The sequence below is a fragment of the Aquarana catesbeiana genome, linkage group LG05 (assembly GCF_042186555.1).
Source record: "Aquarana catesbeiana isolate 2022-GZ linkage group LG05, ASM4218655v1, whole genome shotgun sequence".
Lineage (NCBI taxonomy): Eukaryota > Metazoa > Chordata > Amphibia > Anura > Ranidae > Aquarana > Aquarana catesbeiana.
The window spans coordinates 181,748,513-181,761,490 of record NC_133328.1 but is presented as its reverse complement, the minus strand read 5'-3'; the positions used below and the strand labels follow the sequence as shown (position 1 = coordinate 181,761,490).

Sequence of the window (12,978 nt, the reverse complement as noted above, 5' to 3'; positions counted from 1 at the left end):
TTTTGCAAATGAGTTATTTTTCTTCATATATTTTGGCCAAAATTTATACCGCTACATATCTTTGGTAAAATTAACCCAAATCGGTGGATATTATTTGGTCTTTGTGAAAGTTATAGAGTCCAAAAGCTATGGTGCGAATATCTGAAAATTGATCACACCTGAAGTACTGACGGCCTATCTAATTTCTTGAGACCCTAACATTCCAGAAAAGTACAAATACCCCCCAAATGACCCCTTTTTGGAAAGAAGACATTCCAAGGTATTTAGAAAGATGCATGGTGAGTTTTTTGAAGTTGTCATTTTTTCCCACAATTCTTTGCAAAATCAAGGTTTTTTTTTACTTTTTTTTTTCCCACAAAATTGTCATATTAGCAGGTTATTTCTCACACACCGCATATGCATAGCACAAATTACACCCCAAAACACATTTTGCCATTACTCCCGAGTACGGCGATACCACATGTGTGAGACTTTTACACAGCGTGGCCACATACAGAGGCCCAACATGCACGGAGCACCTTCAGGCGTTCTGGAGCACCCAGGCCAATTCTGACATTTCTCTCCTACATGTAAAAATCATCATTTATTAGCTAGAAAATTACATAGAACCCCAAAACATTATATATGTTTTTTTAGCAAAGACCCTAGAGAATACAATGGCAGTCGTTGCAACTTTTTATCTCGCATGGTATTTGCGCAGCAATTTTTTAAACGCGTTTTTTTGGAAAAAAAACTGTTTTGTGCTTTACAAAAACCAAAACAGTAAAGTTAGCCTAATGTTTTTGCATAATGTGAAAGATGAAGTTACGCCGAGTAAATAGATACCCAACATGTCACCTTTCAAAATTGCACGCGCTTGTGGAATGGCGCCAAACTTTGCTACTCAAAAATCCCCATAGGCGACGCTTTAAAATTTTTTACTGGTTACATGTTTTGAGTTACAGAGGAGGTCTAGGGCCAAAATTATTGCTCTCGCTCTACCGATCGCAGCGATACCTCACATGTGTGGTTTGAACACCGTTTTCATATGTGGGCGGGACTTACGTATGCGTTCGCTTCTGCATGCGAGCACACAGGGACAGGGGCGCTTTAAAAAAATTTTTTTTTTTTTATTGTTCATTTTACTTTATTTATTTTAGTTTGATGCTTTTTTCCAAAAAAAAATAAATTTTGACCACTTTTATTCCTATTACAAGGAATATAAACATCCTTGTAATAGGAATATGGCATGACAGGTCCTCTTTACAGTGAGATATGGGGTCAATAAGACCCCACATCTCACCTCTAGGCTGGGAAGCCTGAAATAAAAAAAATAAAAAAACGATCCTGGCTTCGATCGTAGCGGTGAGTCGGTAGAAGCGTGGGAGGGGGGGGACATCCCCTCTCGCCTCCCGTAAGAACGATCAAGCAGTGGAACAGCCGCTATGATCATTCCTATGGTGTAGGGAATCGCCGGCTGAAAAAGCTGATATCTGAATGATGCCTGTAGCTGCACCTATCATTCAGATATCCCCGCACAAAGTCAAGGACATTGTATGACGGCCGGCGGGCGGGAAGTGGTTAAAACGCTTTTTTTTTTTTTAACACAAAGTTGTCCATTTATACAATATTTCTACCACATAACATGTACATACCAAAAATGACACCCCAAAATAGATTCTCCTGCTCCTCCTGAGTATGGCGATACCACATGTGTGAGACTTACACAGCCTGGCCACATACAGAGGGCGAGTACAGCTGAGCATGGCTCAGCATGGCAGGGTATGGCGGGGTATGGCGGGGTATTGCGGGGTATTGTGGGGTATGGCGGGGTATGGCGGAGTATGGCGGGGTATGGCGGGGTATGGCGGAGTATGGCGGGGTATGGCGGAGTATGGCGGGGGCATGGCAGAGTATGGCGGGGGCATGGCAGAGTATGGCGGGGGCATGGCAGAGTATGGCGGGGGCATGGCAGAGTATGGCGGGGGCATGGCAGAGTATGGCGGGGGCATGGCAGAGTATGGCAGGGGCATGGCAGAGTATGGCGGGGGCATTGCAGAGTATGGCGGGGGCATTGCAGAGTATTGTGGGGGCATTGCAGAGTATTGCACAGCATTGCAGAGTATTGTGGGGGCATTGCAGAGTATTGCACAGCATTGCAGAGTATTGTGGGGGCATTGCAGAGTATTGCACAGCATTGCAGAGTATTGTGGGGGCATTGCAGAGTATTGCACAGCATTGCAGAGTATTGTGGGGGTATTGCAGAGTATTGCACAGCATTGCAGAGTATTGAGGGGGTATTGCAGAGTATTGCACAGCATTGCAGAGTATTGTGGGGGTATTGCAGAGTATTGCACAGCATTGCAGAGTATTGTGGGGGTATTGCAGAGTATTGCACAGCATTGCAGAGTATTGTGGGGGTATTGCAGAGTATTGCACAGCATTGCAGAGTATTGTGGGGGTATTGCAGAGTATTGCACAGCATTGCAGAGTAGTGAGGGATGGCTGAGCATGGATGGATGGATGGCTGGATGTCTCTGTGCAGCGCTGTGGGCACTACACATCCAGCCCACAGCGCTGCAGACATCCATCCATCCCCCTCCCCGCTCACTGTGTACCGATCGGTACACAGGAGGGGAGGAGAGGAACCGGCGTCATCAGATGACGCCGGTCTGTTTACATGTGATCGCGCCGTCATTTGACGGCGCGATCACATGGTAAACGGCCGCGATCAGCGGCCATTTACCGGGATCCATGATGCGCCGGGTCCTCTGGACCCGGCGGTCACGGATGTGTTCGGGTGCGCGCCCCAGGGGGCGCGCGAGAGGGGAATTCCGGGAGGACGTCATATGACGTCCTCCCAGAGTTATCCAACCGCCCTGCAGCCGTCATTCGGCTATGGGCCGGTTGGTAAGTGGTTAAAGCTTTGGAATGGCCCAGCCAGAGCACAGACCTGAATCAGATTGAAAATATGTGGGGTGATCTGAAGAGGGCTGTGAACATGAGATGCCCTCACAATCTGACAGATTTGGAGTGTTTTTGCAAAGAAGAGTGGGCAAATATTGCCAAGTCAAGATGTGCCATGCTGACAGACTCATACCCAAAAAGACTGGGTGCTGTAATAAAATCAAAAGGTGCTTCAACAATGTATTAGTTTAAGGGTGTGCACACTTATGCAACCATATTTTAGTTTTTAATTTTTACTTCCCTCTACCTAAAAAAATTCAGTTTGTTGTTCAACTGAGTTATACAGTTTATAGGTTAAAAGGTGGAAAAAGTTCTGAAATTATTTATCTTTGTCCCATTTTTTTACATCACAAAAACCTGACATTTTAACAGGGGTGTGTAGACTTTTTATATCCACTGTATATAGTGTTTGATATTGATTGTATGTGAGCACAGACATTAGGTGGAACAATATCCCTGAGGAGGACAGGTGCAGGGTGTGTGTTAATGACGTGAGCTGGTGAACTTCTTCTTGTGTCTTTACAGTTTTCCCAACTCAATGGATAAATACCAGGACGTAATGGAGGAATTTTCTATGGCACACTCAGGAGGCTGAGGTAATGCCTGTCCTAGAAGACAGAGAAGGCTTTTTCTATTCTGCAATGGAGTTACAATAATGGTATATTGGTACATAGAGAAGCTGGAATTTATAAAAAAAAAAGTGAACTTCACTAAAAGCAAAGTTGCCCCTTGATTCACTATACTTTTAGATCTACTGATCATATTGACAAACTGTTTTTACAGAAGGCAACCTCTATTGATGCATTTTCTCATCATGTGCTCAGTTGCGACAGGAATACTGTAAATAATTTCGCTTATTTCTATTTGCCAGCTTTTTTACTTTAGCTCTGATCCAACACTGCTACACTTGGCTTTCAACTAGAAACGAGGGAAGCAATATTTCAACTCAACCTTTCCTTTATTTATTTGGACTTATCTTTTATCAGCTCATTATGCATTTATACTGTTATAGGAAAAACATGCAGAAAAATCTGAAATCAGCAAATGAGATTAAAAGGGCAGGTAAAAAATTTGATTTAGTTATAGAACAGTCTGAGGTCCCCTGTGGAATGGAAAAAATATCTGTGCATATCTATTTAGATATAGCACTGTTTCCCTATTTTTGCTGCTAGCGTTTACCCTGTTTACTCTTCTCTACTGAAGAGAAACCTTTTTTTTTTAATGCTGTGTATATAAAGTATAAAATTGATGAATTGTATCAGGATTACTAACAAAGCATCATTTATAGTTGAAAGTCATTTTATTGTGACAAATGTTCAACTTTATGGATATAGTGTGACTGGTTACAGTTGTAAAGTAATAAAAATGTTGTTTTATATCCCTATCATGTATCACTTTTACGTCTATAGGGACTAACTGACAAGGGAAACTACTGTATGTGTGACTTGATAAGAGCTGTCACTTTACATTTATGCCAACACTGCTTTTCATTCCTGCATTTTAACTATTTATAAGCAAATGTGTAATCCTCGGAGGGATACACTATACTGTATTGATCTACTATATGATCCTGCAAGACCACTACAGACAGAAAAATAAGTAGTGGTCTTTAGTCTAATAGAAAATAGAGCTTCATTGAATATTTTACTGCGAATGTGGAATTATCAGTATTCACAATAAAATACTAAAATGTATTAAATGTAAAATTAACTATTTATCAACACCTTATTACAGCCTTAGAATGTGCAGATATTTTCAGCCTATACAAGTCCTACACATAAACATAGGTAAGACCTAGCACAAATATTTCTTGGCTAAAATTGAAAGCTTCACGTTTAGGCCTCATGCACACAGGACATTTTGCAAACTCTCCTAGAAGCTTTCCTCCTGCCAGTAGCGTTTTGACAGAAAAAAAGCTTGACGCTTTTAAGTGTCTAAAGCTTTTACAAGCTTTTACAAGCTTTTAAATGCGTTTACAAGCGCCAAGAGCTTGGGCCTATTTTTTCCTTGGCATGTGCATGTGATCAGCACAGGGCCAATCAGCACTGTCCAGAGGGTCAGGGGTCCTGCAGCCTCATAGGACAGTCAGAGGAGAATGAAAACTCCTCCTACAAACAAGCTTTAACCAGACACTGATAGAAGTCGCAAGACTGCTATATACTGCTAATGGGAAAAGGTATTTAGTGGTTTATATTTACTAAAATAATTGCATTTCAATGTTCTGTGTACTGTGGGAGACCAGATGTGAATGCAGGGTGCTGGATTTAGTAACACTTTAATAAAGTGCTGCCAATGTATAAAATGACTTACCTTGCTCGGTGTTGACCTAAACAATTTGAAAAGTTGTGGTCAGGATGGGTGAATGCTGTGTCAAGTGACAAAGAGTATCATTATTCTTTTTGGGGTATTGGCGCTGAATAAGGTATCCTACATGGTAAACATTCCAGTAGGCTATGCAAATTTTTAATGTTTCTTTTTTTTTTTTTCTTTTTCTTTTTTTAGAGACTTCTCACCTTTTTTTTTTTTCTTTTTAGATACCTCTGTTCATATCACCAGCTGGTTGTTGTTTGACCCTCTGTTTTGTTTATTACTGCACATCCACGTAGGATTATGTGTGGATCCTATGCCTGCCCCCACGACTGGATTAATTTTTTGTATTATTTGAACATTTGTGTAGTACATTGCTTTCTACAAGCATTAATACAATAAAAAAGTAATGGTCCAATGGGAGTGTTACACAGTTACATAGGCTTGAAAAGACACAATAGTTCATCGTCAAGTTTTCCCACTCAAGGGGCTTAGTCGTAACTAAGCCCCATGGACGAAGTGAACATGTCAGGGGTGTGGCCTGGATGGAGTCTAGGCTGAGGCTGCTTCCACTCACTACATGAGGGTTTTACCTTCCTCATTGACTTCTATGGAGCTGAGAGGAGCCCTTTCCCTGCCTGCGCTCTCAGCAGTTGTCAGCCTCATCACTTTTGCGCTTCAGGACCTACTAGAGCCCGAAGCGGCCCCCCTAATTTCTTTGTATAAACTCAAACACTACTGAAAGTGTTGAAGCTTTGTCTGTTAAAACAAACTGGCATTCAGTCTGGTCTGGAAGGCTGCTTCAGGTATCTACAAGACCTCTACATTGGGGAAAATAATTATTTGATCCCCTGCAGATTTTTTTTAAGTTTGCCCACTTACAAAGAAATGAAGGGTCTATCATTTTTTATCATAGGTGTATTTTAAATGATATAGAGAGAAAATCAACCGAAAATCCAGAAAAAAACACGATACAAATGTTATAAATTGAGTTGCAGTTCAGTAAGTAAAATTAGTATTAGATCCCCTACCAACCAACAATAATTTGTGCTCATGTGGTACATAGATTAGTCCTGTCAATTTAAGAAGGTGCTCCTAAGGACAACTCATAATGTGCATAAAAGACACCTGTCCACAGAATCTCTTTCTTCCATTCAAACCTCACTATCATGGGAAAGACCAAACAGCTGTCAAAGGACATCAGGGACAAGATTGTAGACCTGCACAAAGCTGGAATGGGCTACAAGACCATCAGCAAGAATTTTGGTAAGAAGGAGACAACTGTTGGAGGGATTATTCGCAAATGGAAGAAATACAAACTAACCATCAACCATCCTCGGTCTGGAGCTCCATACAGGATTTTGCCTCATGGGCTAAGGATGATCATGAGAAAAGTGAGGGATCAGCCCAGAACTATATGGGAGGAGCTTGTGAATGATCTCAAGGCAGCTGGGACCACAGTCACCAAACAAACAATTAAAAGCACAATATGCTGCCATGGATTGAAATCCTGCAGCACCCACAAGGTCCCCCTCCTCAAGAAGGCACATCTACAGGACCGTCTGAAGTTTGCCAATGAACATCTAAAATGATTCAGAGAAGGACTTGGAGAAAGTAGAAAGTGCTGTGGTCAGATGAGACCAAGATTGAGCTTGTTGGCATTAAAGCATTTTTTAACCAAAAAAAGAAAAAATGGATCCTGCTCCTTTAAAGCATGTTATATGACTCAGTGATTGTCCTGTGTCATTTGGCCACCTGTAACACCTAAAAAACCTGGCTGATCCTGCCAGTTTCTCCCCACCCCTCTGTAAACTGACCATGGTGTATCATGGCTGCTGAGTCCTGATACTGTGGTCTGTTTACATGCCTCTGTCATCAGCAGCCTGCTATCTGCTCTCCTCTCTGCTCCTGTGTCCTCCTACCCCTCCCCTCTCTGTCTCTGTGTAAGCCACCCTCCCCCCCTCCTGCTGCTCTCATAACACTAATCTGTATACACCATCAGCACTGCCTCCTATTGCAGTGTCCCCCTCTGTGAATGATTTATAAATATAAATGCTGTAAATACCTAATTTAAGAGCCGAGATTGCGGTCACATGACCAGCCAGCTCTCTCCTTCCCTCCTCCTCCCCTCCAGACTGACATCAGCAGGGGAACCTTAGCCCCGCCCGCTACATCTCACAGAGAAGGAAAGGAGAAAAGCTGGCTGGTCATGTGATTGCAATCTCGGCAGTGAAATTTGGCATTTACAGCATTTATTTTTATAAATCACACACAGAGGGGGACACTACAACAGAAGGCAGTGCTGATGGTGTATACAGGTTAGAGTGGCTTAACAGCCACTTTACCTCGACTTGCTGTGTTTGAAAGAAAAATGCTGACTATGACCCTAAGAACACCATCCCTACAGTCAAGCACGGAGGTGGAAATATTATGCTTTGGGGTTGATTCTCTGCTAAAGGTACAGGCTGACTTTGAGGGGTCAATGGACGGGCCATGTATGGTAAAATATTGGATTAGAACCTTCTTCCCTCAGCTAGAACACTGAAGATGGGTCGTGGATGGGTCCTCCAGTATGACAATGACCCAAAACCTACCTCCAAGGCAACAAAGGAGTGGTTCAAGAATAAGCACATTAAGGTCATGGAGTGGCCCAGCCAGTCTCCAGACCTTAATCCTATAGAAAATTTATGGAGAGAGCTGAAACTTTGAGTTGCCAAGTGACAACCAAGATAGGCCCCTTTCACACTGGGGCGGTTTGCAGGACGAAAGTGCCACTGCTTTGTCTCCAATGTGAAAACCCGAGGGCTTTCACATTGGAGCAGTGCGCTGGCAGGTCGGTAAAAAAAAGTCCTGCTAGCAGCATCTTTGGAGCAGTGAAGGAGCAGGTGTGTATACCGTTCCTGGCCATCGAAATCAATAGGACACCGCGGCAATACCGCCGGCAAAGCGCCTCTGCAGAGGCGCTTTGCGGCACTTTTTATCACTTTCTCGGCCGCTAGCGGAGGGTAAAACGCCCCACTAGCGGCCGAATACCGTCGGTAAAGCGCTGCTAACAATAGCAGCATTTTACCGCCGCCGACGCCCCTGCCCCAGTGTGAAAGCAGCCTTAAGGATTTAGAGAAGATCTGTAAAGAAAAGTGGACCAAAATTCCTCCAGGGATGTGTGCAAACCCGGTAACCAACTACAAGAAACGTCTTACCTCTGTGTCTGTCAACAAGGGTTTCTCCACCAAGTACTACTTCATGTTTTGCTTGGGGACGAAATAATTATTTTATTCGCTGAACTGCAACTCAATTTGTACATTTGTATCATATATTTTTTCTGGATTTTTGGTTGATATTCTGTCTCTATCATTTAAAATACACCTATGATAACAATTATAGACCCTTCATTTCTTTGTAAGTGGGGAAATCTGCAGGGGATCAAATAATTATTTCCCCCACTGTATATGATTTTATTTAGATCTACTGCAACATTCAGGCTGTATTCACACAAGAAACAGACAACTTGCGGAGCGCTTTACCTCTCTGGTAGCTGTCCATCCGTTCCGAACTGCGGTAGGGGGCAGTGTGGTGCTCAATTCACTGCTACCCACAGCTTCCTTTTTTTGTACAATCTTTATTTGAAATGTACAAAATTACAGTTCATTGATGTCACTGTAAAGCAGTGCTGCTGAATAGTGGCATGCAGTTCTGTACAATGCGCTACGATAAAATGCAGTATGTCTGTATTTTTATTGTGACATGCTACAGCACAGCTCTAGGCTGCATTGCACTGTGAATGGGACAATTGTTTTCTGTGTGACCTTGCGGTGACAAGCATTTTAGAATGCAGTAAAAGTCTGTCAACGCACAATGGAAACTGTTGTAGTAGATCAGAACTGCTTGAGTACTGTAAGCTGGATTTCTGCTATTTCCAACTGGCAGCATTTTCAAAGCATGCATTAATCAATGACAAAACATGTTAACCCACCTTGTTCATACAACAGCTTCATATTTGTGCCTTTGTGTACCACCAAGTTGTATAATAAAGAGATGACATTTTGAATTACATTTCCCAGCATGTTATCCTGATGTGTCTGTAAAAAAAAAAAACAGAGAACGTGAGCATAGAACGCACTTCAAGTGCATGAGCTTGTACATCCCTAATTACTGGCACATTTCTTGGAGAATTCAGTACATTACAAGTGGGTAGTTCAGCTAGGAGGACATATATCCCAGCTGCCACATGTACTTGAAATCTGTCTTATATAAAACTTGTTTCAGGCATGTTGCCTCTTTGAGGAAGATTAATGACTCTTTTAGCACCTACCACTAGTGGGTCTAATTATTTCTGAAGCATATAAGGAGAGAGATTTATTTATAAACACTGACATGACCATATCCTTTATTTATGTTGGAGGACCACATAACAAATGGAACAAAAAAAGGTAATAAAGTTAATCTATATAAAAACAAAAGAGGATGCTGTTAAGAAATTCATGCTGGTGCCTTGATAAATGATAGATGGCAATGTCTGTGTAAAGTGCTTTCCCGTCTGTCATTAATTTGTCACTCAAGACAAATGCATTGTCTAGATCACAAAAAAAGTAGGCAACATAAATTGTACCTTGTAATTACGTTGTGTTGGGGGAGACAAGCAAGAAATGTAAATAGCTGTAACATTTTTAAACAAGTATTCTGTAATAAACTCACCATTTTCACTTAATTCAACTGGCATGGTTTGGCCTTAGCTTATTTTTTCGAAAATTAACTCAATAAAAGGTAATGAAATATCAACAGAAAATATGAGAATTAGATAACAATTTTATGTCCTGCTACCCCACCAAAACAGGGGATCTTTACGTGGGATTGTTCTTAAAAAAGAAGTATGGACTTTTTTTGCACATTTATACTTACCTAGGTGGATGCAGCTTCAGTCGGATACTGCATCTGTCCCCCCTCGTCTCTAACACTGAGAACCGAGCGATCAAATGCTGCCAATCGCTAGGTTCTCACAGCCCCCTGAACAGAGAGCTGGTGGCTGTCAGTCACCAGCTCTCTGCTAAGCCCCCCTCCTTGCTCACTGGAGTGCTGGGCTGTGGAGGGGGTGAAAGTGGCCGGATGCCGGTCCAGGCATGTGGGCAGATCCCGACTTCATTGTCACAATCCTGCCTGAGCCTGGATCGGCAGAGTGACTTCAGCCGACAGTGGGCTTCAGCTTGCTGTCTGCTGAAAACAGGTCACAGGAGTGTAGAACGCACTGCACTCCTGTGATCCACAGGAGAAGTACAGCCAAATGAGCTTGGGATTTACTTCTCCTTTAAAGAACTAAACCCACCAATCTAACTTTCCCAGAACAGTTACATTCAAGGCATGCCCTGAAAGATAACTGTTATGGTCCATTCACACAGTGCACAGACATGTGTCTCCTGCGCAGAGCTTTCTTCTAACGGTGCCGGGATGCACAGGTGTTGCGTGAAACCACGATCCAGCATTCCATATATTTCTATTGGGACACATGTCTGAACTGACACAGCCACTGTGTCCCAACATATTATGTAAGTGCAGGTCCCCAAACACATACAGAGTATGTTCTGGGACCTACAGCAGCATGTCATATTAGGACACAGCGGCTGTGTCTGTGCAGTTGCATATTTCAATAGAAATATATAGGACACTGGCACGGGAATGCACGCAACACCTGTGCATCTTCCTGCCAATAAAAGATGGCTGTCAGAAACCATGAATCAGACCGAGACAGAAGTACAGTTAAATCACACTTGTTTAATAATTATAAAACAGGTAAACAGAGTAAACATAGTCAAAACATAGACAGAGTTCAGGAACCAGAACAGATAGTCTGACAAGCCAAAACGTCAGAGAGCCAGAGACCAGCGTAGTAGAACAGTAAGCAGGGTCTGGAGCCAGAATGAATGTTAGCCAAGCAAGTCTTTAACAGGAACACAGGAGAGCGTCTCTAGAGATGTGACCAAGGCAAAGGCAGAGATCATCTGTGCTGGACGGCTTAAGTAAGCAGGACTGACCAGCAGGATATCATGAACAGGTGAGTCACTGTGGAGAGATAGGAGCTGACAATTAGCCAACAGCTGAGCGGCCAGCTCAGAGAAGGAAGGGCTGAGCCAAGCCCTGACAGTACCCCCTCCTCAACGACTCCTCCTCCTCAGAGGACCACCAGGCTTGAGGGGAAAATGTTTATGGAAATCACGAAGGAGGACAGGGGCATGTACGTCCGAGGATGAGACCCAAGAACGTTCCTCCGGACCGTACCCTCTCCAATGCACCAGGTACTGTATGCGCCCACAGAACCTACGGGGGTCAACAATGGACTGTACTTCATACTCCTCATGGTTCTCAACCTGTACAGGGTGAGGACATGGCACTGAGGTGGTAAAGCGGTTGCAGACCAAAGGCTTTGATAATGAGACATGAAATACATTTGAGATATGCATATACGAAGGAAGGTCTAACACGTAGGCCACTGGGTTAATCCTGCGGAGAATACGGAAAGGCCCAATAAACTGAGGTGCAAACTTCAGAGAGGGAACACAAAGTCGGAGGTTGCGAGATGACAGCCAGACCCTGTTCCCAGCCTGGTAGGAAGGCGCCAGCATGGAGTCTGTACCTATCATTATCATGTCGCAAAGCCTCTTGGACTTGTGCCCAAGTGGAACGAAAACCATGGAGATGCTCCTCTAACGCAGGAATACTCTGCAGAACAAATGAGAGTCAGGCAACATGGAAGGTTGGAAACCATTGTTCGCCATAAACAGGGACAATTGGGAAGAAGAATTCAAGGCACTATTGTAAGCAAACTCCGCCCATGGTAAGAGGTCTGACCAGTTGTTATGATGGTCAGAAATATAACAACGTAGAAACTGCTCCAAGGACTGACTCGTTCTGCGGCCCCATTAGACTGTGGGTGATACGCAGAGGAGAAAGCAAGCTGAATTCCCAACTGTGCACAAAAGGCTCGCCAGAACCGGGACACATATACTACCCCTGTCCAAGACGGACACAAATTGACTACCCCTGTCCAAGGCGATCACCTTGGGTAGCCCATGTAAGCGAAAGATCTTCAGTGCAAAAATAGAAGCCAGTTCCTTTGAAGTGGGCAATTTCTTAAGTGGAATACAATGAGACATTTTCGATAACCGGTCAAGCACCATAAGGATAACTGTGTTGTCCTGGGAGTTGGGTAACTCCACAATGAAATCCATAGAAAGGTGTGTCCAGGGCCCTCTTGGGTATGGGTTGTAGGAGGCCCATTGGAAGGTGTCGTGGAGTCTTACTCTGAGCACACATGGAACAGATAGCTACAAAGGCATAGACTAGGCCACCAGAATTGTTGGGAAATGGTCCAAAAGAGTTGATTCCTCCCAGGGTTGCCAGCAGCCTTGGGAGAATGGTAAGTCTGGAGCAGGGTAGTAAGGAGACTCTCTGGGACAAAGCAGTGGTCACAAGGTTTCTCAGGAGCAACATGGACCTGAGCAGCAAGAATTTTGTCACCCAAAGAATAAGTGAGACTGGTGTGAACCGTAGCCAGAATACGATCAGGAGGAATCACAGGAGCCGAAACCAATGCCATCTTGGAGGTGGAGAAAAATTGTCGTGACAAAGCGTCAGCCCTTACATTCTTAATACCGGGTAAGAATGAGACAATGTAATTGAAACTTGACAAGAAAAGAGCCCATCACGCCCTTCTGGGAGAGAGGTGTTTAGCCT

At 43.5% G+C, this 12,978-nt stretch overlaps 1 protein-coding gene across 2 annotated transcripts in view; it reads right to left on the bottom strand.

The window, feature by feature from the left end:
- LOC141144583 (serine/threonine-protein kinase ULK4-like) overlaps positions 1 to 12,978 on the bottom strand; it is a 1,176,078-nt gene that overhangs the window by 350,890 nt on the left and 812,210 nt on the right. For both annotated transcript variants that reach the window (XM_073630414.1, XM_073630413.1), the window contains exon 32: positions 9,227 to 9,332. In XM_073630414.1, the coding sequence (XP_073486515.1) occupies positions 9,227 to 9,332 (106 nt within the window). The remainder of the gene's footprint in view (positions 1 to 9,226; positions 9,333 to 12,978) is intronic.